General features: G+C 35.8%; 1 protein-coding gene and 1 pseudogene across 1 annotated transcript; both read right to left on the bottom strand.

Annotated features, from left to right (window-relative positions):
* Positions 1-406: 406 nt before the first annotated feature.
* On the bottom strand, positions 407-3169 carry LOC132185705 (class V chitinase-like; annotated as a pseudogene).
* Positions 3170-13396: 10227 nt separating this feature from the next.
* Positions 13397-20169, bottom strand: LOC132185562 (class V chitinase-like). Its single transcript, XM_059599324.1, has 4 exons — positions 20122-20169; positions 15007-15871; positions 13853-13929; positions 13397-13645 (listed from the first exon to the last, which is right to left on the bottom strand). The coding sequence occupies exons 1-4, from the start codon at positions 20167-20169 to the stop codon at positions 13397-13399; spliced, it is 1239 nt and encodes a 412-aa protein (XP_059455307.1).
* Positions 20170-25961: the final 5792 nt, after the last annotated feature.

Genomic DNA, 25961 nt, shown 5'->3' with positions numbered 1-25961 from the left:
TTGCTAACTTTCTATTAATACTTTTATAATCACATGCAATCCAAGTTTTCTGTCTCCTTTTTTTCTTTTCCGGTAGGAATAACTATTTTAACATGTTTTAATTTATATAGATTAAACTAAAATTAAGGGCATTGTGATAGTAAAATTTTATGCGATTTATACATCTATACAATGTTCTATGTGTAAATTGTAATTGTGTGTCACTATATTGAGTAATATACTGATGTATAACCTTTAGTATGTCTTGTTATTTAAAGAGGTATGATATAAATTTTTTTACAACCTATAATGAAAAGTACAATAGAAAATCCAAGTAAAAAAAAAAAAAGTTTTGAAATTAAATTATAATGAAGAATCCCGTGTAAAGCATTGGTTATGAGTTACTTATCAATAATACAAGCTTCTTTATATATATGCTCCAAATAATACAACATATCTGATTCTGACCTTACGACACACCATATTTGATAATTGGCCTTATTGTACACAATACAAGCTTCTATGTTACAAATACACACGGGTCTGATTATTGGCCTTATAACACATCTGATAATTGGCCTTATTGTTGGTAATTTTCACACCGAGCCGGTGCTGGTGCTGGTGCTGGTGCCGGACAAGTGTTGGTGCAGATGAAAGTGTGGTTGTTGGTGTTGGTGCCAGTGATGGCGCTGGTGACGGTGCCGACGCCAGAGGCGGTGGAGGTGGCTATGGCGGTGGCGATGCCGGTGCCGGTGCCGGTGTTGATGCCGATGGCAATATCCTGCTCAGGTCCAGGAATTGGCCATGTGCCAGAAGCTGCGATAGCAATAAGAATTAGAAGTTGCAAGTTAGAATGATCAATGAAGACTTACAAATTCAAATTAGAAGAGTTTGAGTTCAATAAGGATGAGGTAAAAGTAAAACCCTTGATTTACACCATCAAATTACATGTTGACATGTACAGAAACATTTAACAAATAACAAATATACTCTAGCACACCTAAAAATTATCTTAGAATACTTATCCCCACACTATAAACAGATTAGAACGGGTGGGGATGAGGTACCTGGCCCAAAGTCGGGTGATTCGACCACCCTCAGTCAAGAGACCTTTGGAGTTGATTGAGCTAACTGTATTGAGCTAACAATAAATCTAGATTTTCTAGATTTTTTAGATTTTTTCCTTTAACATTCCCCCTAAAGCTAAAACGGCTTGAAGTATGCAATGTGTTTTAACTTGAAGTTCACAATATAAAAGCTTAAGCTGATAGGAAGAGGTTAATTTAATCATTTAATCATTAGTTTAACACTCCCCCTCATGTGTGGGCTCAAACTCTCTTTTAATAGGTGAGACCCAACGTGTGGAATATTTGATTTAAATGGAGGGTTAATTGACGGGAGTCAAGGTTCGATCCCAAGACCTTTTAACTCTAATACCATGTAAGATTTTAGAAGAAGAAGGAATTCTTTTATTTCACTATATATCTTCTGCTTACAAATAGTCTATTATATAGACTGGAGAAGAGGAAGCACATCCCTTGAATCAAGGCCCAAATTATGCATAGTCAGCCTTTTTGACTTCTGAGATTTACTACACAATAAATCCAGATTCTCTAGATTTGTTCCTTTAACAATTATAAACAGGTTAGAATAGGTGGGGATGAGCTACCCAGTCCAAAGTCATTAGGGTGATTCAACCACCCTCAGTCAGGAGACCTTTGGAGGTGATTGAGGTAACTTTGCATCACAGACTCATATATACCTTACAAGTAATTAGAATTACACATACATATATAACAAATGAGAATATGGACGATGCATGCACATATCAAAACAGAGATACGTGTATGTGAAAAAAAAAACACAAAAACCCTCATATAAATTGTAGATGCATGATTTAGGAAAGATATAAACATACTAACCTGCTCCTGACAGAGTCCCATCTCTGTCGCCGCCCACATGCCATGCATAGTAGCCGAGCAACGTTTTATCCCTAGCATATGTAACCTTAGCAGTGATACTCTTGATACCATTATAACCAATCCAAGTTTTCCCAACACTGAAATAGTCTACAACATAGTCGGGACTGTATTGATCAATGCCGTCGGAGTGTGTCTCTTTGAAATACTGGATTTGGTTATAAAGTATAGTCCCGTCTAAGGGATCAATATATACTCCAGCAGCCTGTCCATCAGCTGGTCCATCAGCCGGGGCAAATATTTCAGTCTTTGCAGTATCTATTAGACGCCACGCAGCGCCATAAAAAGGAAGGCCGAGGACTATTTTTCGAGCGGTCACCGGTGGTTGAATCCAAGCATTGACTCCGAGATCCCCATAATGCGGGATTATAGGGTCTTTTCCTTTGAGCAATGCAGCAAAAGGTCCAGTAGCATTCCGTGAGAGAGCGGGGTTATAGAAATCATATGCCATTAGGTTGATCCAGTCCAAGCTCCTAGCAATAGCATCAACGGGATATGTGACTGTGGGCAACGTCGACGACATGTAATTGACCGCTGCGACTAGAAGCAACTGGTCATTTCCGGTCAGCTTGGACTCTTTGTCAACGGCTGCACGCCATTCATCGAGGAGGGAGCCAAGGTTGGCCATTTGGACCGCCGTTGAGGGGTACTGCCATTGGAGGCTCAGGCCATGGAAGTCGTTAGACCTTGCTAGCTTTATTGAGGAATCTATGAATGATTTGCGGGTACTGAGCTAGTTAGCCATTGAAGCAAAGGTCGTAGTAGTACTAGGGTCAGAGAATCCACCGATGGATAAAAGGGTTTTGACCTTTTTGTTTGTTTTTTGCAAGGATTGGGTGAAGGTTGAGAACTGCACCCTATATTCGTCAGGAAAGCAGACTTCATAGGCAGTACCATTGGTGTTGGGTTTGACATCCGCAAAGGCAGCAAAAAGATGGGTGAAAAGCTGGGAAGGTATGCTAGACACCGGGATTGGGAAATCACTGTGGCAATACCAGTATCCGGCTTTCACTGGGGGAATAATAGCCGCAATAGCAGTATTAGAGCGAGCCATTGAAGGGAAGGAGAGGAGAAATGCTATAATACATTCTCTCCACCATCTGCCCACCATCTCTACCTTGCTCTAGGCTAATAGCTTATTAGCCTATGAGAACGAGATATTGCTTGGAGTTTTCAGTAGAGAATGCATGCAAGCCTATATAAATAGAGGCTTGCAGTAGACTTTCCTTTTACGTACCCCCTCCCTTTTTTTCCCTCTTGGAGTAATTTACTTGCTTACTAGCTAGTAAATTATCTGATACGATTGAATATTAATGTTGGTTGCTCCATTAATCGCCACCATTGTAGGGTCGGGAATTAAGAATCAGTGGTTAGCGTCACGCTTCCTTGCGTGCATGAGACGAAATATATAGTAGGGTCTTTAGGCCGTGACGCATTGTCAATGATATCAACTCCCGTTTGAGCAATATACCAAACTTCCGTATGATTTACAATTAATGTTTGCAAGTGTCTTAATTCCTCCCTTCAAGAGGTACGAATTAGGATGATTTTGAACGGCGAATATCGGATTAGTTATATTTGAGTAGTATTTTTGTCCTCTCAAAAAGTGAAAAGATAAAAATACATACTCATCTAATATAATTAATTAGATACTTTACAGATCAAATGAAATGGAAAGATCATGTTCGGTACAAGTAATACTGCATGATAATTAGAAGTTTCTGATTATTAAAGGCATGATGCATGGATAAGTCCAATAGTAGATCAGTGTCACTAATAAAAGAAATTTTAAACTAAAAACTAACTAATTTTTCTCCATTCAAATTGCTAGTAATATATTAGAGTTAGTAATGTTACTATTTACACTCATTTATTACACTGATTGACTTGATATATTTTAGGTGGATAACAGTGATTTGTCTTTTAAGTGTCTGACATAAAAAACCACTTAAAATGCTCTTTGTATATATTATCAGTTCTAACTAATTAAATGACAGCATTTAAATTAATTTAATATTACATGAACTATAAAAATAGTCAAATAATAAGAAAAGCTAGTTACTTAATTATTAAAACAATTATACACATCTTGATTTCATACAATATTTGATTGTTATGCAAAAAATGAATATAAACGCTTGGAAAGCACCTAACATTCCCTAAACGCTTTTGAAACATCATAGCGATAATTAGGCATTGAATGTGATGTGAGTCATTGGGAGGATTATTCGATTGCATTGATTGAAAGATTTTTTTTTCTTTTATTTTGTTTTATTTTGAGGTGGATGGATGAGACGAAATAGACTGAGACGTATTGTAAATGTCTAAATTATATATATATGGACTTTTGTTGTACGTGTTTGAATTGTCGATATCATTTATTTTCAATATGAAAGCTAAGACTATATATAATTTATGGTTTCAAACACAAGAGTCCATATTAGCTAGAGGGCTAATAGCCTAATATGAGTAGGCCACCCTTTTTGGTGTTTTCAATTTTTTTAAATAATTATTTTTTGTAATTTAACAATTAATTACTAAAAAATCTACTTAAAAATTAATCGCATCTTGGATTATGAGATGAATTTGCCAATAACAATGATCGCCCTAGCTTATTGGGGAGGGCAAATATTATATCCAAGGAGTCGCCTTTCACACTAACATTATTCAAATCCATGGTGGTTGCTCTTTTTTTTTTTTTTTTTTATTCAAAGGGAAAAAAAAGAAGATTACAAAGGGAATCTTTTCCGCTACAAATTCTTTAAAGATAAGAGAATGAGAGAGTGAGAGGGAAGCTTCCTTTATTGCCGAGAGAGCAACCTTAGCTTCCTCAACAGGCCACTATTAGAAGAAAAGTTAAATATTAGAAGTATATAAGTCATTATATTAAATTAACATATATCCAAAATGTATTTGAGAATTACATTTTCTATTAAAAATGCACATAAAAATCACAAGTATTTTCGACATATGTCAATGTAATAAACTCGAGGAAAACATGGAACTCTATGTCAATACTCTTGCATATTATAATAGTTCTGTATATGAATCTTGTTGAAACTAGTGGCTCATATTCTTTCAGACATAGAGAGTAATATTGGAATATTAGTGGTTAGCCGAGTAGTCGGACCGGAGTGAACATAATGGGTTTTTTGGAGTTTTTCAAAATACGTTCATACAATTAGAATTTTCATATATATATATATATATAGATGCACTCTCTGTGGACGAAGGCACCTTGCCGAACCACATAAATCTGTGTCTCAACTCTCTCTTGATCTCTCTCTTTCCGATTCTATATTATTTATTATTGTTGTGCACGCTAACAACAAATTATTTGCTCCTTGACATGCAATACAGAACAACATTGGTAGATCTGCTTCATACGAGCTCACAAGATCCTACGCATGATTGGAGGTAACGTACACATTCTTTCCTTTCCAATTTGGTTTGTAAAGTTGAACCTTACACAAAGCTAACACATGATGATGATTCCTTCACAGATTATCAACCCGGTGGAAACGTTTGGAGATATTATTATTGATTATCAGAAAGCTCTAGTAATATGCCTACAATTTACTAACGAATTATCATGTACGTGTCCTTTTGGTCTTATGATTTTACAAGTGATTTTAAATAAAATCGCGAAAAGCGTGTCATTTGGAAGTGTGTTTTTAAATAATTGATATTTAAAAATGTAGAAAAATCATCGCGGGCAAGGGGTGCGTTTTTAAAAATGCATTGTTTTAAAGGCTACAATGTGATTTAAAATGTCAAATCATAATTTTACCGAACGCTTAATCGTGTTTTTAAAAATAACGTTTTAAAACCATTATTTCTTAAATCGCAAGTTTTGAAATTGCACTCACAATGCTATATACCTGAGGCCCACTTAGGTCTATTAAATACTCGCTTTCTTTATACTTCCTCAACATGGGATACAATATTCACAAGTGCACTCATAACCATTAATATAGCCTTATTCTTTTTTTCCCCTCTTTGGAGTTAGTTTTTTAGATGATAATATAATGTTACGAATGCAATTAAATCACGTATAAGTTGGTGGAATATTTGAACTTCAAACTATCATAGAGTAGATGTCAATAAAGAGTATTGTATTAATCCTTTGGCAATTCCATGACGTGTGCATCACTGTGCAAGAGGCATTTGATGATGATGCATGCACAATAAATGATATGGGCTCTCTTGGGTTTGAAACGATAAACTATAGGCATAGCTTGCATGAGATGGAATAATCAAGGAGTATCTTTCATATTGTAAATTAATGATATCGACCGATGTGTGGACAATACAACAAAAATCTGTAACATTTGCATTGCTTCATTAATTACTAAAGATATGACATGTCGAAACCCTTCAATTGCATATGATAGCTAGTAGTATATTTACGGTCAAGCTTTTGGTTGTTACAGCTTTTCATTATTAAATACGTATGGATGATTGAATGAGTCCAAATATATATATACAGCTGAACATTACTCCACACCATTAACAACACAAGCACTTGTATGTATGTACGTTATCATATGATATTTAAATTTGTGCAATTAAATGTGGATTTGTCTATTTCTTATACGAAGATGGATAAGAGATGGGTAAAACTGAAAACCAAACACTTCTCATATAATAGAGCTCCTTGTTGGGTCCACAATGTGTCATAGCCCCCTATATTATGTTAGTTGAATTCAAGACCTTTGTCTTTGATATCATGTTAAATTACCACTTATGTTAAAAGCTAACTTAAACAAATAGAAAGAGGTAAATTTAATCACTTAATCATTTCTTTAATAGTTGGATCAAGCTTATCTTGGTTGCATCTCACTCAAAAGAAGAAGAAAAGAATTCATATTAATAAAAAAAGAATTCATATTATCATTTATTAAGAAAAATTTGAGAATCTTTGTGAGGATTTAATTTTCTTTTAGAAATTGCATAGATTCCTTCTAATAGACCAAATCATATATAGGAAATACTCCATTTGATCATCAGCCCACAGTATGGTGGAGGAATGTTAATAACGTAGAGGTCCACTTTGAAGTGTATTAAAATGAACAAATTGAACAAAAATGACAGCATACATCTATCACAACACCTTTTTTTTTTTTTTTTTTTTTTGCAATTGTCCCTTGCTTCAAATTCATCTAGCCTTTTGATAAAAGCACTTCATTCACCAAATTACACTTTGTCTCCCCAAACGACACAACTCACAAAAACTCATACATACAAACAACAAATATTTCAAGTTAACTCATGTGTCAGATTTGGCCGTTAGTTTAGATGGGCAACGTCAGGTGTGGCTAGTATATGCATGCGTCTAAGCCATTTTTGTTTTATTATTATGCCCGTCTTTTGTATGGAAGCGAACTGTTTTAGTGATGGAGAATCTAGAGATTAAAAAGAGAAGAAAAGAAGCTAACGCAAAAGTAAGTCACTTGGCTGCCCCTTCAATTATGTTAGACGGGTGTTGCACGACAACCCCTTTAAACAAATGTGGGTGACCGTAGAGTCGTCCACTCTGTTTTGTTAGCAGCAGCAACCCCTTTGAGTCTTTTTTTATTATTATTATTTGTTGTGTTTTTCTCGCTATTACTAAAACCGTTTATTAACATATAAAATAGGGATAAATTAGTCATGCAAAAATGAGTCGGACGCACTTGCTCTACATGTGTAAAATTTTTCATTCAAACTAACGGATAAATCTGACACGAGAAGAAACTCGAAATAATTAATTAGTAGCTTCTAGGTTTGAGTTGTAATTTAAAGGTGAAAGTGCAATTAGAATAATGGTTACCCGATCTATTACAATTGAAAAGTACGTATAAGATGGGGGATTTAGACCTCAAACTCAGAGAGATTTCAAAATAATTGATTGTATAGGCAAGCAGATAAATGTATGGCTGACAGACCCTTCCTTTGTCAATACCATAGTGTGTGCATGACGTGTGAGGCTATTGATCATGATACATTGTAAATGATATGGACAACTCTTATGTGCATGAGATGGAGTATTAATCAAAGAGTAGCTCTCTCATATTGTAAATGATATGGACTCTAATTGTGTGAACAATACAACGAAAGTCCATAGCATTTACAATGCTTCATTACTAAATATGTTCAAACGTCTTCCTCCTTCAACTGTATGATAATGTATGTCTGCTTACGATGTTTTGATTATTAAATACATGGATGATGATTGAAATGATCCAAATATTGGGTATGGAACTTATGTCATATATACTAATGAAAGAAATCTCCAAAATATACCGAGTAACTTTTCTACATTTCAAATTAATTGTTATGTGTATTATTGATTTTAATTCCAAGAACATGCAGTGTCTAAATCAATTAAATAAATGATCCTATAGAATTAATCAAACAAGGAAACTACCGACAATCTATCCAATATCATTGAAGGAGCACACGATGGTAATCCCAAAAATATTTTAAATTAAATTCCTTTTGACAATTAATCAATGTTCATTTTCTGGGACACCAACCACACATGATGTTGTCAGCTTTATCTACCATTAACTTCAACAGTCATGGGATGAAGAGATCCAACAAAAGATCATTTGGCTGATTCTGAGGCCGTGCTTTCTAACTTGGAGTTGTGGCATAAAACATTCGAAAAGAAGAAAAATGGATAACCAAATGCTGCTAAAACAAATGCCCATTTGAAATTTCTTCAAAAAGAACACGATCTTCGATCTCAGCTCGATCGGTTAATTACTGTTATCTTTCTTTTAATCTATAATTTTCCTATATATCCTTTTTGACCATTTGATCTGTAACGTAGCTTCCTTCCATCCCATTAGTAGTAGGTAATTAAACCCAAGCCGGATAGAAACTTTTTACAAATTGGTTTTTCGAAGGAAATTTCTATCCAAACCATGCATTATTTTTTTGAGAATTGCTATACTTTTTAATTTTTTTTTTCTTTCAAAAATTAGTTTTCAAATTATATGTCACAATCTCATTAGCTAGTGACACATTTCATAAAATAACAAATTATTTGAGAACCAACTTTTTGAGAAAAAAAAAAAAAAATTTGAGAAGTGTATCACTTCTCTATTTTTTTAAGGGGCTAGCTAACTACATTGTCACGACACATGCATCACGTGCATGTGGCATAATAAATGAAAGCTTTTGTATTGTTAATTAATGATATTGACAATACAACAAAAGTCCATAACATTTGCAATGCTTCATTACTGCCCATGTTGAAACTTCTTCCTCCTTGATCGATCAATTGCATGATAGTTATGAGCTCGTATATGTCCGTCCAAGGGTTTGGTTGTTAGAGCTTTCCATTAAATGAGTCCAACTATACTTTTTGAGAAAAAAACAAATAAATAAATAAATAAAAATTGAGAAATGTATCACTTCTCTATTCTTTTAAGGGGCTAATTAGCTACATTGTCACGACACATGCATCACGTGCATGTGGCATAATAAATGAAAGCTTTTGTATTGTTAATTAATGATATTGACAATACAGCAAAAGTCTATAACATTTGCAATGCTTCATTACTGCCCATGTTGAAACTTCTTCCTCCTTGATCAATCAATTGCATGATAGTTATGAGCTCCATGAGCTCGTATATGTCTGTCCAAGGGTTTGGTTGTTAGAGCTTTTCATTAAATGAATCCAAATATATGGTAGGTATGTGTAATAATCAAGTTGAGTATGTATTGAAGATAATTATAATATAATTAATACTCCCACCACATTGTTTCTAACCAAATTAAAGGAAGAGACTACGTTCGTTTGGATGCAAATATAAATGGAGAGCCGATAAATTAAATAACTACAAATGGCAAAGATGTTGCATATATATATATATATATATACACAAAGTTTTTATCTCGGACAACAATTACCATACATGATGTTGCATATATAATAAATGAGATGGGCTCTTGTGTGTTGAAACGATAACATATAGTCCTAGCTTGCATGAGAGGGAATACTCATGAAGGAGTACGGAGCTTTCATATTGTAAATTAATGATATTGACAATACATACAACAAAAGTCCATAACATTTGCAATGTTTCATTACTAAAGGTGTTGAAACTTCTTCCTCCCTTTAATTGCATGTCTTTTTTATGTCCACATGCATGACAAGCTTTTGGTTGTTAAATACACATAGATGATTGAATGAGTCTAAATATATAGTAGGTGTTATAATCAGTTGGTAGGCTCAGCTATATGCAGTTGAACGTTACTCCACAACATTAACACACTAAATGTATGAACATTTTCACATGATGTTTTGTACGTGTATGTAAAAAAGAGATGGTTGGGCCCAGCGTTTGGTGTCTCTTTTGTGCGTGTGAAAAAACGTTGTAAAACGTCGTGGGAAAATGCAACTCTTTCTCTCTCTCTCTTTCTCTCTATGATTTTGCTGTGTGGAGAGGCACTTGACTATGATATTATCGGTGGCAAAGCCAAAATTTTGTTCAGAGAGTCCAGATTAAAAACTATATTAATGAAAATAATTAAAGAATATAACTAACAAAATAAATATACAATTCAACAAAATATATAAATATAACTTACAATTCAACCACGACTTCATAGATTTGCTCTCCTTAGAACTCAGAATCCAAACACTAGCTTCCAATTTCCAAGGCACATTCTTTCTATAAACGGTGTAATTATTGTTTGTCATCCCGGACTCCTCATATTTATTAAATGGCTCATTTAGGCTTTCAAATTTTGAATTAGGATTCTCTACCGTTCAAATGAACTAAAAAATGTCCAATTAGTTATATTGGAGGGATTATTTTGTCCCCTTAAAAAATAAAAAGACAAAAATACAATGAACTTGAGAGGATTATGTTCCTTCAATTTTTCAGCGTGTGATGGAGTAATACAGGCTGCTATGTCACGATCAATACTCGGTAGTGATTTGGTTAAGTTCGTAAATGACAATTGGTTACGCAGCAGAAGCGTTTTGGTTTGGTTTCATAACTGGTCAGTTCCTAATCTTTATTTAAATGGAGTGTTTTGATGTTATTTGAACGAGCATTTTTGTAACAAACGAGTCTCCATCGTCTTCCTTCTTCACTTCTAACATAAATTTCTAAAACAGGAAAAGCAGAAAATCAAATACAAAAAGTTGGCGTGGGCTGTGACTTGTGAGGGTGTAGTCTAATCTCAGTCGTTCTGGAAAAACCTTTCTCCTAATAAGTGGCTAAGGGTGGGACATTCGGAAGAATTACAACGGGGTATGAAAAAATTTTGGTGGGTGGGGGGCGTTTGACTCCTCTCGACCCATGTCCTTGGCCTTTGCTTGTGGCCATGATAGGATTGAGCCCACAACGTCTTTTTGGAACAAGCCAACCTGCACCGCTCAGAGTTTCTAAGAAATGCAAAAATGGCCCAAGTAGAAAACATGTTACCTGAGATAATATTTTTATGGAAAATGAAAGTAAGGTTGTTCATGAAAAATAGAATAAAATAATTGTTTAATTTACAAGTCACATTAATGATTAGAGACAATTATGAAATTATATATGTTTCCAAGTTAAATTTCTTATCATTCGTTATAAGTTCCAGAAAAATGTTTCTGAATGATTTATTATGACTTGTTCTGCATGTAAATTTTTCTGCATGTTTTGTATCTACTTACTGTGTTATAAAACTCACCTTTTTTACAAGTAAACATTTTTGGAGACATTCTTGATCGAATATAGCCCCCTTCGGCTCATAGATATTTTGAGATAAACTCTAGTATTATGACTAAATTAAATGAAAAGTTTTTAATTCTCCTGTATTAATTTTATTGTCATGAGAACTTAATGTTTGAAACTTAATATTAATTTAGCCAAATTCGAGCGTGACAATATGTTCTCTTGGTAATAACCCCCACCCCCCATTTCAAAATTTGATCAAAAATATTTTTTTAAAGTCTTAAAAAGAATCACAATAAATCAAATTTTCTTAAATTTTAACCTAAGTTATATCTTTTTGTTGAAAAGTTACATTAAATCTTTTATATATCCATGAATGTTTGTGTTTTTTTATTAAGAGTAATGCTAAACGCTCAACCATTTTACAATTTGTTGATACATGCTAATATATGATTGAAACTACTTTAGTTATTAAAAAAAATATAACATGCATTTTTTAATCACATGCGACCACGTGTAAGCAAGTTGTAAAGAGATTGTAGGTCAACATTTTCTTTTTGTAATATTCATTTTACGTCATTAATTTTGTTTGTCTATACTTTTACTTTAATAGTTTGTGTTATCATATTTAATTGGAGGATAAATTATTTTTTAGTGACTAACGTAATTTCAATACATGGTAACAAGTTATAAAATAATTATAAAGAGGTTGTATGTCTAACATTCTTGTTATGATTTTTTTATCCACTGGATGATTTTTTTAGTAGTTTACCTAAAAAATCAGAAAAAGAAAAAAATGATCTCTTAGATGTACAAGCTACAAAGTAATTAAAGATTCTTTTGGGTAAGAAAAAAATATTCTTGGACTTATTACGTCCGTAATTACCGTCATGCAACCAAATGCCAAATGAGTCGTCGTTTTGGTAGCTATTATTACAGGTCTCTAGAATATGTCAGTATGGTGTCGTCTTAACAACCTTAACTGTCGCCACTGCAATTACTAAAATGGAACAAAAAAGAACAACCACCTGCTTTGCTCTTTGCGGTTCAAGGACTGGGGATGGGGGAGAAGCGAAGGTTACCAAGGAGACCCATGTTTCTGAGTCGCTTGATAAGCTCAGAGAGCAGACTACGGAGGCTGCTAAGGGAATTTGAAGACTGGGTCAAGCAGGTATATATACAATACATTTAATTTTGTTTGAAAGATTTTCTATAGTTGTGCTTTCTGGGTTTTGCTTAAATTTATAATCTTTGTGATTACTTTCAGTTTGGGGAATGGTTGGGTTGTGAATTTTGTTGTGGGATATTATAGTGTTCTAATTGTTCTGATACTGTGTTGAAATTGTGAGTAATTGGTTTTACCAATACGGAAGCTTTTTGGTGATCTTCAAACCATTGGATTTTCCGGTATATAATGTTAGCAGAAACCGTTCTTGCCCTACAATAATATGAATTATGGGTTTTGGTTAGTTTAGTACATTATTGTTTTTTTTAATGTAATTTTGTGGATATCGTAATCCTTGCTTATGCAAATCAAGCGATTTGTTGTTAAGGCAAATGTGTAAAAAAATTGAGTTTTGCTACGAAGTACAGAAAATGGCCATGACATGTTGAAGAAGTACATTAGTGTTAAAAGAGAGTTTGTGAATGACCATATACACTATGACTAAGAGAAGAAAAAGGGTGGAAGTGTGATTATAGGGGTCATTCCAATTATTGGCTTGCAGCCTTCTGTGAATAAGATGCAAGAACTCTTTTGTTATTGCATTTAACATTCTTTCATTTACTGTAATTGAATTGCAGGAAAGATATTAGACCAAAGAGGTAGAAGTCCAAGCTTTTGTTTGGCATGTACTCGTAGATCAGCATTTGTTCATCCCTCTCAATGCAAAATCCCAAAAGTCGCACAAGATTTACATGTTGCAGTTTTGCAGTAAGTATAACCTCATTCTTAAACTCCTCAAACCCTTGAGTAGACATTTTGGAAAGCTTTTTCACTGCAATTTCCTGCCCATTTGGTAACACACCCTGATAAATAAATAGACACCCATGATTAATTGGTGTCTTTCCATCATTAAGATACTGTAAGACATTTTCTACTCCCGCTGCCAAAATTTAGCATGGGAGTGGTTTATAGATAGAGTTTTGTTTCTGCCAATTTATTTAGTCTCGAACTTGAAGCACTTGTAATGATGGGGCAATGTCCACAATATATGTAGTCTAACAGAAGTTTACCTTGTAAACGGGACCATAACCTCCCTCTCCAAGTTTATTTTCAATTGAAAGTCTATCTGTAGCTGCCTCAATGTCAGCTAAAATAAAGACTTACAGATTAGGAACATTGCCATTAAAATCTCCTGCAATTGCCATATGATTAATTTTGGACTTTGATTCTTTAGATGTAACAACCATTCCTATATTAAAAAAAAAAAAAAGGAAGATGCCCAAAAGTGTCAGTTCCTCAATCATGGTGGTTAAAATAGTGAATGATCCTAACTTCCAATTATAGATTTTGAGTACATGTGGTAGAAAAATTTTACTGTTTAATTTGAGCATTCTCCTCCTTAAGCAATAGATCACAAAGGCCCAGTAGGAGAACAACGGTAGCAGTTGTTGCCAAAACAATCACTAATAATCGCCCCTTGTGTTGTCCATTATTTCCCTCCTCTTGAGCTGATAATGCATCTCAGGATCGAATTTATAAGAGATGAATATGTCAGAAAAGATCTTAAAACAATGTCACTGTCAGACTTCTAATACTTTCGATTGCTGAAATAATTGGATGTTCATATAATCTTCTATAAATATGTCATATATGTCATGTCTTATCTCTTTCTAAGACAACCCAATAACTCCATTGAACGTCCCGGATCAGGACTCCCACACCCTGATGTAGGAGGGGCAGGGGAGATTTTAGGGAGGCCTTGCCCCGATCAGGGCTCCCACACCTAGGAGGCCCCTACCCCCCTCTCATAGACCCCTACTTAAAGAGGAGGGGCAGGGTAATAATAGGGATCCCAATTGAAAGCATTAGCGAAAACTTGACATTGGCCTAACGCTGAAATCTTTATTCATGGGTTAAATAAAATGGGATATAATTTCTTATTTTTTGGGGGCTAAGATGATCATTCAAGTCATATTGACATGTTCGAATTCTTTAACTACGTGGGCTATTAGATTAGCATTCTAAAAGTATTATTTTAACATTGTGGAGAGAACATCAAACAGATTATCAAGACTGCTGCATTTCTTACCTGCTAGAGAAAGCTCCCAATTGTCGTCATAAGGGACTTGCCACACAAAGTAACCCAGTCATTTCTTCTGCTTGGCATAAGAAACCTTAATTTTGACCACCTCAACATCATCAAAGCCGACCCAGGCTGATCAACCTGTGAAGAATTTTACTACATATGTAGCATTGTATCTTACAATAGCCCTATATCTCTGAATGTGAGCCTTGATTTCCTTATAGCTCATGTCCCCTTCAGGTGTAATGGCTGGACCTGTAGCGGGTGCACCAATGGCATTGTCGTTGGGATTCTTCAACTTCCACGCATAGCCATAGAAAGCCAAGCCCAAGACCAACTTTCCAGCAGGCAATCCCCTACCAATCCATGCACCAACTCCATAATCTGTGCTAGCCTCGCTTGATGGGTCAAATAAGGCTGCAAGAACACCTGTAAAGTTTGACCACTGAGGCATATAGTAGTCATAAGCCATGACATGAACCCAATTCAAGTTATCCCTTATGGAATCCACTAGGAAAGAAGCACTATCCACATCCGGTGAGTATTGAACAGCAGCAGTCAAGATCAATTCTGTCTGGCTAGAGTTTTTTGCCTCAGAATTCGCTGCAGCTCGCCACTCCTGAAAGAGTAACCCCATATTGGTCATGTCGGAACTTGTGTTTGCTGAAACCCAGCAAAGGTCTAGGCCTTGGAAACCATAAAGCCTTGCTATCTTCATTGAAGAGTCGGTGAAAGATTTTCTATAGGAAGCCTTGCTGACTATCAATGAAAGGACTACATAGTCTGCGCTTCCACCCCCAATAGAAAGGAGGGTGGTGATTGATGGGTTCTTTTGTTTAACAGTGTTGGTGAAGGTGGAGAAGTATGGCTCATCGGAGGATGAGGTAGAGAGCTCGTAGGACGGAGAGTTTAGACCAGCAAAAGCACAAATAAGGTGACTAAAGAGGGCTGAGTTTATGTCTGAAATGGGGAACTCGCTGCCGGAGAACCAGTAACCTGCTTTGATCTAAGTTTGTGCAGTTGAAGGATTCAAGTGTAAAGAAAGAAAGATATGGAAAAGAAGAATGATGACAATTTTGGACATCATGGAGCAAAGTTATATTTCAATTCTGAAGAAAGTAACAGCTTGCCATGAAATTGGTGGAGATCAGGAGGTGGATTAATTCTGGAAGGATCTTCTGAGATAGTTGAAGAGAGGAGAGGTAACATTAATTGGCCGGTGTGTAGTCAGCTTTTGTCCATAACAAAGAACGAACAAAAAGTTAAACATGGCCAACGTTTTCAACCTACTACGAAATTGAAAACATGGCCAAAATTTTACCAAGATAGGTAACTTCCAAAACAGAGTTTAATGTATTAATAATAACGTAAAATGTTTTCCATTGAAAAAAGTTTTTCTTATTGGGAACATCTGAAAGGAGGTTTTGCTGAAAGACTGAATTGCAAATAGGTATTCGTCATTAAGACCATGGACAATGACATTGATATCAGGAATCGTATGGACTATGTCAATTTTGTCTTTTTGGTGAGCAAAATAATTTCTTCAGCAAATAGAAAGATACATGATAAAGTATGAATCAAATGAGGTATCATTTGTTGGACTTATTTTCACCTGCCCTGCTTTCGTTGATATGTATATTACACGAATGAATTTCATTCATGCACCGACCCTTTTTCAATAAAAATTTTGGTTTCGTTGCTCTGTATGTATGAATATTGTTGAAAAACACACATTTATTTAACAAGTATCTTATTTTGTTGATATGGTTGCGTCAATGGGCCTTTAATTTTTTTTTATTTTCTTTTTAACTAAGGCTGATTCCAACTGTTTCATCAGCCAAATAAGATAATGATATAATAAAAATATAATTTTTAACGTTATTACTCTATGTATATATAGTTCATACCAATTTCCAGAGATATGCATGTTCATGATTTAATAGCAAAACTTATTAGTGAATTACTACTGTAGCAGTCCACCCACAGATTTAAAACCAAACAGAGACTGGGAAGGTACAGATTTGGTAGGATGAGGACAAACCTAATCACACTCAGGAAAATGTCATGGCGATTTGAATATATATATATAGTGCATGGACTTAAATTGTCAATGACCATTTTGTATTGCTCAACAAATTCATAATGAGTTTACACTATGTAGACTATTAGGATTGCCCTCAATGTCAAACTCAGCTGTGGATTATGAAAATACGAGTTTAGCAACAATGAAGATAATAGAGTGATTGTTAATGACCATATAGACCATGTCTAAGAAAAAAAAAAAGGGAAAAATGGGATTTTTTTTATAAAATAACTATATTAGTTTCACAAGCCCTCCAAGCTCATCGTGCAACTAGTTCGGAGATTGTTGCATCATTATTAGAACAAATTTTTTACTGCAATCTACATTTATTTTTCTCCTCCTCATCTGTTTTCCTTGAAAAAACTGGCTTTTTCAGAGTTGTTAGAACTGCAGTTTCATTTTTTAGCATTGAAGAAACTTTTAACATAGATGGCCTGTCTAGCGTCTTCCTGAACGCATAAAAGAGCTATTTGCCTGCATGTAATTAATTTGCACGATGAAAGTGTGTCATCCAGAGTAGAATCCATAAATTCCATGCCTTTGCCTTCTTTCCACAGCTCATATGCCTGAAGTTATACAACAGTAAGCATCAAATACTTGGAAAACAGAAAACAAGTGTAAAATTTTGATCCACGGTTGTCTTAACAATGTTTACAAAAGTTACTTACATATTCTAGGATGTTTAGTTTCTCATCAAAACCATAATAACGAGCGGTCCTCTTGCCACTAATGATTTGTAGAAGCAGAACTCCAAAGCTATAAACATAAGATTTTGTGGAATACACTCCTTTTCTAAAATACTCGGGAGGAACATAACCGCTACATTGGATTTTTTAACATCAAAATTAATTATGTAACTGGCAAGAAAGCTTAGGTTATAAAACTTTTTAGGAAAAGTACTTACTATGTCTCAGGTTAAACATTTTTAATCATGAATGCACATATAACATTTCATATGATTTGTAAACTCATCTGTAACTGTATGCTTTACCATGAATGCACATATAACATTTTATATGATCTGTAAACTCATCCGTGCCATAAACTTTGAGAACTCTTTTCATTCATAATTGCAGCCATGTATAAATCATGAAATATGGTAACTGTATCAAAATTCTTAAACAATGACATGTGAATAAATAAAACTTGTCATTAAAATATGGAAGGAAGTGCAATTGAAAATCATATAAGTGGATTATTTATAAAATCCCCAACATTTTTCAAAAGATTTATAATAAAAATTGGTGGTGGTGGCGATCGGCTGAGAATGGACTGCATCAATTCTTCTAAGGCACTGAGGTGTTTATCCATTAATTCTTTATTCTCCTGAGCCTCCTTTCTTTGATCAGCTAGCTCACTCCGAAGGCCCTCTATTGCTTCACCGGGAGATGGACGAACTGTTTGAAATAGCATGACTCATTGCACACCCCCAAACTTGAATTGAAGCACACTTGTCCCTGCAAAACAAGAAAATACAAAAAACAAGTAAAAGGAAACAAAACTAAAGATAAAAAGATGAAATGAAAATACACAAAGACAAAAATAAAATAACAAGATAACTATGGGGTGCCTCCCATGAGCGCTAAGTTTAACGTCTTTAGCCAGACTGTGGTCCCTGCTCAAAGCTGTCTCGAAGAAGATGCTTGGTTCAGGAAGTCTGTCGAACACCTGGTGTGCACTGTGATGACCAAGGTTACTAAGGCATGGCAACGACTGCCCAAAACCCCCTGCAAAAGATGAAAACCCAACCACGGATATGCAAATGTGGGTGGTGAAACACCCACAATATGCAAAAATTATGTAAAAATGGAAGTTGGGGGAGTAGGAGTTGGGTGTGTGATGTGCTGTGTGAAGGGAAAAAGGGTTGTGTGGTTGTGTGGTGGTGTTGTGGAGGTGCGGTGAGGTGGTGGTTAAAGACCAGTGGAAGTGAGGGATAAGAGGCGGTGTGCCGGTAGAGGTGATGTGCAATGATGGAGTGTGTACGGCACAGGGAAGAAAAGGATGTGGGGAATGGGGGAAAGTGACCCAAAATAGGTTATGTGGCCTGTTGCCCGAGTGTGCTCGATCGCACGCATGGTGTGCTCGATCGCACTCGCACAGTGGAGTGCATGTTTGGGTGATGTGCGCTCGAACGTACACATAGTGCGCTCGATCGCACTGATAGAATGCAATGCAGCCAAAAGTTGATTACTGGGCTCGATCACACTCAAGGTGCGCTCAATCACAGTAATAGAATGTAACAAAATTGACTAGGGACTCGAAACATTAAAACACTAAAGTAAAATAAAACACAAAGGAAAACAAAAACAAAATATAAATAAAACAAAATAGAATAAAACAAACAACAAAATAAAAAAGGATATGCTGTGAGGTGCCTCTCATGAGCGCTAAGTTTAACGTTTTTAGCCAGACGGTGGTACTTTAAACTTGAAGCACCAATCTTTCCTTCTCTTGCACCAAAGGGAATGAATCTTTTGTGCTGCAAGGTAATTCCGAGTGTTTCTAAATCGGAGAAGACCACTATGAGTTTTCTCAAACAGTTGCTCATCCAATGGGGAATCATGAACTGGAACAAAGTAAGAAGAAAACTCAAGGAGCTTTTCTATCTTGATGTCCTCAAATTGCTCATGTGGTAGCTCTAACAGACTTCTCTCTTGGCCTCTCGGTGTTTCAGGAATAAGAGCTAATGGTGAAAAAATCTTAGTGCTCTCTTCTTTTTCCCGATGTAGCTCCTCTAGAACTTTGGTTTGCTCCCCATTCCCCTCTTCCATTTGATTTTCAACCACCTCTTCACTCCTCAGTATGACAGCTTGCTCATGATAGTATGTGCACTCTTCCTCTATGTATTGTTCATTGGGTTATTCTATCAACTGCCTTTGACACTCTTCTTCTTAGTATTGGTGAGGCCTATTGATGCGGAATGTACTCAGCTCCTTGGCCAATTGTCCCATTTGTACTTCCAATCTTTGGACAGTTTGCTCGGTCCTTTGAATGGACTGCTCATGCTTGGCATTGGTTTGTTGTTGCGCATTCACAAATTGCTGTTGTGAAGTCACCAAGGTGTGTATCATACCTTTCAGTCTATTCAGCCTTGACTCTTACTCCTGATTTGCAGATAAATACAAAGGACACGTTTCAGTAGAATGATCAAAACGAGAACATGTGGCACATACCTGGAATTGGGTGGCTAGCTGAATAGGAGAGATGTTTCGACTAGCCATGGATTTTATAAGTATATTTAATGTCTTTTGCATGGCAGCCAGCTGATCTTGTAGTGGTGGATCCGATTGAGAGGAATATGAATGATTTATAGGAGCTTGAGCTTGCCATGAAAGATTGGATTGTTGGCTCCATGTTGGGTTACAGGAATCAAAATAGCGGCTGTTCCCCGGTCTAGAGAATCCTGCGTTCATGTATTGGTTAGAAATTTACCTCAATGTAGGACATTCTCTAATACTGTGATAAGGGTCGTGGCAACATGAACATGGTCTACGGGGTGTCAGAGTGCCGCCCCATATATGTGAAAATAAAAATAACAAAATATTAAAATAAAAAGGGAAAATAAAAACAAAATTAAAAATAAAACTTATGAAGATGCAGACTCAACTGACCTTGCATAAAACAAAAGAAAAAATTAGGTCTATAATTATCGCAGTACTATGTTGCTCTTTGGATGTGCGATAGATCGCACTGTGAGGTGCACTCAATCGCACTGGTGTGCTCGATTGCCCTGGTTGGGTGCTCGAGCGCGCCTCCAGAGGCACAGAAACTGCGGAAAAGACTATAAAAACAGAAAAATTTAAAGCAAAAATAAATTAAAAGAAAAAAAAAATTCCAAACAAAATCAAACAATCCCCGGCAACGGCGCCAAAAACTTGTTGTGTCAAATACTACCTAAATTAATAGATAATATTTAATACGTTTTAACTCGCAAGTGCACAAGATCAAAACAATAGTATAGTGCAGCAAGTACGAGGTCGACCCCACAGAGATTGTGATTTTGTTTATAATTAATTAAAAATATCAACTTGTCACTGAATTGATATTGTGAAAAAGAAATAAAAAGATAAATGAAAAAGGTAAAGGCAAGGCTTTGATATCCACCACTAATCATACTTAGATAATATAACAATATGCCAATGATCCAATCATATTGTGAATACTTAATGTTTGTCAACCTAAGGGTATGGGTGTCTACACCTTAAGCTATTGATTTTCCTAAGTAACGAATTAGGCATGTGTGTCTACTCTAATTCTTTTATTTCTTAAAGGATTTAGCATGGATGTCTGCTAAATTGTTCTTGAAGAAAGCATAAATCTATGGAAATCGATAAACACATGAAGCCTAGGGCATGGGTGTCTACTCCCGGTTCCCTATGTTGATTAACCCAAGAATCTGGTATGGATATCTTTTGTTACTCTTATTAAACCCAGGACTTAGTCATCCAAATTGATTTAATTAACTATTCCATACCACATGCATATAATGGCCAATCATATACATATAAGGAATTCAAGAAAATAGGAATTAATCAAGTTAAGCAACACAATATGATTATCATCAAGGCGCCAATATTGAATTATTAAATAAACATAATTAGGGCTTCAATCTAGCCCTCCTTAAGAGTTAGTTACACATAATTAAAATAAAACTAAAAAGACAAGGGAAAGAAAAGACCGAAAACCGCTCCTAGAAGTAGCCTCCAATTCCTCTCTCCAAAGTTGTCTCCTTGAAATTCTCCATTGAATTGTGAGGCTTAGAGGTCTATTTATAGGGCTTAGAAGAGTCCTAGAAGCCCTAGTAATCCTAGAAATTTTGGAGATTTAAGTCCAATCCAATTAGGATAAAGAAAACCTAAGTCTAAATCGGAATAGGATTCGCCCAAAATTGCGGTCCCATCTTTCGGGGCTATTTTGGCCTTGTGGCGTTCCAAATTAGGAAAATGCTATTTCACAATGAATTGTATAATTTTGAGTTATATTTGCAATGCCTCTTGAATCACCTTAATCGAATATTTGAACTGAAAGTTATGGTCAAAATACCGAGAGGTATGCAGAATCCAATTTTAAATCCAATCCGATTTTGACTTCAATTTAAGAAATTCCGAATTAATCATTTTCTTTATTTCATTAAACTTAACCATGATTGGTTAAGCTTAACCATATCTTCTAGGTCTTCCCAATTTTGCCCTTTAAGCTTGAAATTTTTCTAGAAATGCTTTCTTTTCTTCCAAAAACCTATAAAATAAAGAAAATACAAAAAGGAAGTAAAATAACATGAATTAACTAAAACTAAAGGATTAAACATGTAAGTTAAGGGCTAAAAATATGAATATTTTGGCACTTAACAGTCAACCAAGACCGCGATTCATGGAGGTAGAAGGTAAATCTATCGTTGAATATTGGCAACACATAGAGGATCGATTCAGGGCTATGAGTGATCAAATTGAATACCTCACTACCCAATTATCCAACTTGTGTGGTCAACATGGGAACAGATCTAGAAGCCCGTTTGAGGAGCGTCGAACGCACGGATGTCAACACCTTGCTCAAGCTTATGCCAATCGGCAGGTAAGTAAATTCGAACTCAAAATTCCAAAATTCGATGGGATCTAGAACCCAACAAATTTCTGGATTGGGTGTTGGCTGTTGAAGAGGTTTTGAATTTAACCGGGTGCCCGATAAACAACGAGTCTCTTTGGTGGTACATACATTTGGGGGAAGAGTTAGTGCGTGGTAGCAACAACTGAAGAAAACTAGGAAGCGGGAAAGCAAATTGAAGATCAATAGTTGGGAAAAACTATTGAAATATATGCGGGTCGCTTTCTTACCCCATAGTTATACCATGGGCCAGAAGTCACAAAATTCGAGACAAGGGTCTATGGCTATGGGAAAGAAAATAGAAAATTCTTACAAAAAAAAGGTGTTTAGGGAAACATGGAGTGAGGTGAAGAGTCCACGATAGGCCAATTGGACCCCTACTTGCCAACCACAAATCCATAAACCGAATCCATATTCTGTGGAGGAGAAAAAAGAATCTGTGGATGAAAAGTTTCAGGAGTCCGAATTCATTGATGAAGAGTTTAGACATGAAGATGTTAAAGATCCTTCACAAGGATTTGTGGATTGGGATTCCCCACCAACCTATAACAAGGAGCCCGAAGAAGATGACTCATGGGAAGAGAAAAGACCCACGGAGGAGCACGAAGATGGGTTTTTTTCCAATGTTTGGCGGTCTCTATTTCGAAGAATGGGAAGAGGAAAGACCCACAGTGAAGCATGAAGAAGATGAGTTTTTTCCCATGTTCGGCGGCCTCTATCCCGAAGTAGATGACCTATTGGGAGATAAAGAACCCACTGATGATGTTGGCAATTATGAGGAGATTGATGAAGACCTTTCAGGTGAAGTGTTTAATTTTAATGGTGAAGAGGTTGATTATGTTGATTTCCTTGGTGTTGAAAATATTTTAAATTCGCCTAACAAAGATTATGGTGAGTTTTATGCGGATGAGGAAAATTATATGTTTACAGGGGAAATAATAGTTGACCCATTCTTGAGTATCTTCATGGCACATGGAAGGGAGAAGGAACGAATGAAGAGCAAATCTGAAGTATTGCCAAATGGTGTATGGGGCTTTCATGACAACCATCAAGGTATTTCGATGATGAGAAGCGTCATGTTTATTTTGGGGTGTTGCCTTGTTTTGATTTTGAGGAAGGGTGAATGGAATGAGTTGATTGGGCATCCGAAGGACCGTGGAAAGATCCGGTCGAATTCTAGGGCAAATTCTCTCCAACAAGGGGAGAATGATGCAGATCGCTGATCCCCTAAAAGTGCGATCGAGTGCATGTGTACCTGCGATCGAGCGCACTTCCAGACACTTGCGCACCAGGCCCCTGGTTGTGCGATCGATCACCCTTGTACTTGCGATCGATCGCACACGCAGCTACTTATGTTATATTCTGCGTTTTAATTAGGTTAAGCCGTCTTTATTTCCTTGTTTTAGTAGGATTAGGGTTTTGAGAGTCAATATGTCGTTATTTTATTAGGTTTAGGGTTTTGGGGGTATTTATGTTATATTTTATTATGTTTAGGGTTTTCGGCTATAAATATATGCTTATAGCCTCCAGAGAAAACAGTTGTTGTTTATTATTGATTTTGATGAATGAAAATACTTAGAGTTGAGTTTATTCCTCTTTTCCTTTAAACTTTAGAGAGTATTTATTATTTTTAGAATAATTCTTAGATCATTGATAGACTCAAGATCTGGAATTAGTTATCCGCTGCCTTATTGTTGTTTTTCGCTGCAGCCTACTAAGTTACGCTGCATTATCAAGGCCTAAATAAAAATGGGTTATGTGCCTTATGAGCTGACCCTGGACCCCAACCAAGCCCTCGGGAATATTGTTGTCATTCCATGGAAAGAACTAGGCTTTCACAACAGGCGCAGCCATTGAAGGAAAGGGATCGGAAGAGGCGAGGCAAGTCTTGCTTGCTAGGCTGCTAGCTATGAGAATGAGACTACATGCACATGCGTATATATAGCCTTCTCTTTTACCTTTATCTTCACCCCTTCTTTAGGAGTAAGATTATCTGATTTCATTAATGTTCTTCCATTAACCACCGCCATTGCACGTACGTGTGCATGACGTTCGTGGGAGGAGATAAGATATAGGACGTCACTCGTGTGTACGTGAACACTACAGTAAAATTCCAAAAGAGATCCAGCATTTACAAATCCTGCATTATTACAGAACTGATGATATAAAATCTTTCTGATCAGGAGAGATTGAATAAAATAATTAAATGTGCAACATGTAATTAGCTAGAGGTTATTAATTATTGTAGCAAATTAATATTCCATTTTACCGTGTCTAAACTAATAAATATGTTGGAGAGCAAAAACTAGCTAGGTCATAATGGAATAATTTCATGAATTGGAGAGAAATTTTGGGGGGCTACGCTTGCATTAAAGTACGTATAAGATAAGGAATTTAAATTACGCTCCGTGTAAAATTAATAGATTAAGTGTATAGGCACACCGATTGGTGTGTATCGCTTACATGTGGATTAGGATCTCCAACATTTTCAAATAAATTGTAGATTATCAAATTATGAAATTTAGGCCATTTCTATGCATTAAAATGATTGAAAAATGTCACATATTAAAAAATTTGCATGTTATCGAGGTAGCCACAAATAATTTTCTTCCCAAAAAGCTGATTCTTTACTTTTGAAGATACACATTCTTCTTAAAACCGAAAGATAGTCTTCAGCTCAAACTATCTTTTATAACATACAGAGCAAGGTAAGAATCTCGTGAAATATACACGATCAATTCCTAATTGTAGCATGCCACATTTTTAATAGGTATCATTTTTTAGGCATTTCAATACTTAATTAAAAATAGCTTAAATTTCGTAATTTGAGAATTTACAATTTTTTAAAAAATTATAGGGATATGGATCTATACTCATCCTTAGGCAATGCCGGTGTGTGCATGCATGGCATGCGTGAGGCTTTTGATCATCACGATGTCACTACAAAAAAACCATTTTTTCCTGACATGAGTTTCCTGACGTGTTCTAGTGTCCGACACGTCAGAAAATTTTTCTGACGGGTCGTTTCTGACGCGTGTCGAGTGTCAGAAACGTAGGTGTCAGGAAAAAAAATTTCCTGACGTGTGACTAGGCAACACGTCAAAAAATTCTGACGTGTTACCCACTAACACGTCAGTAAATTTTTTCTGACGTTGCATTTTCGGCACGTCAGAAATTTTCTGACGTGTCAAAAATGCCACGTCAGAAAATTTCCTGACGTGTTAGTGGGTAACACGTCAGAAAATTAAAAAATTAAATAAAAATTAAATACTTTTTTTTTTTAATTTTTTCTGGAATTTTTAATTATTAATTAATTAAATTATTATTTTTTTTTTCTTTTGAATTCCTCTGCACGCACGGCAGCTCCCTCACGCTGCCGTACGTGCAGATCTGCACCACTGCACCATGGTGA

This window comes from Corylus avellana, chromosome ca6 (assembly GCF_901000735.1).
Source record: "Corylus avellana chromosome ca6, CavTom2PMs-1.0".
In the NCBI taxonomy this organism is placed as follows: domain Eukaryota; kingdom Viridiplantae; phylum Streptophyta; class Magnoliopsida; order Fagales; family Betulaceae; genus Corylus; species Corylus avellana.
The sequence above is the reverse complement of the archived record's forward strand: the minus strand, read 5'-3'. Positions and strand labels throughout refer to the sequence as shown.

Excerpts from the sequence above, each read along its gene's own strand:
- LOC132185562 (XM_059599324.1), bottom strand. The coding sequence starts at position 20,169 with ATGGCTAGTCGAAACATCTCTCCTATTCAGCTAGCCACCCAATTCCAG. Across the intron at positions 15,872-20,121 it reads AGCTAGCCACCCAATTCCAG|ATCAAAGCAGGTTACTGGTT; the intron begins GTATGTGCCACA and ends GCACAAACTTAG. Across the intron at positions 13,930-15,006 it reads TGTAGTAAAATTCTTCACAG|CTGACATTGAGGCAGCTACA; the intron begins GTTGATCAGCCT and ends TCTTTATTTTAG.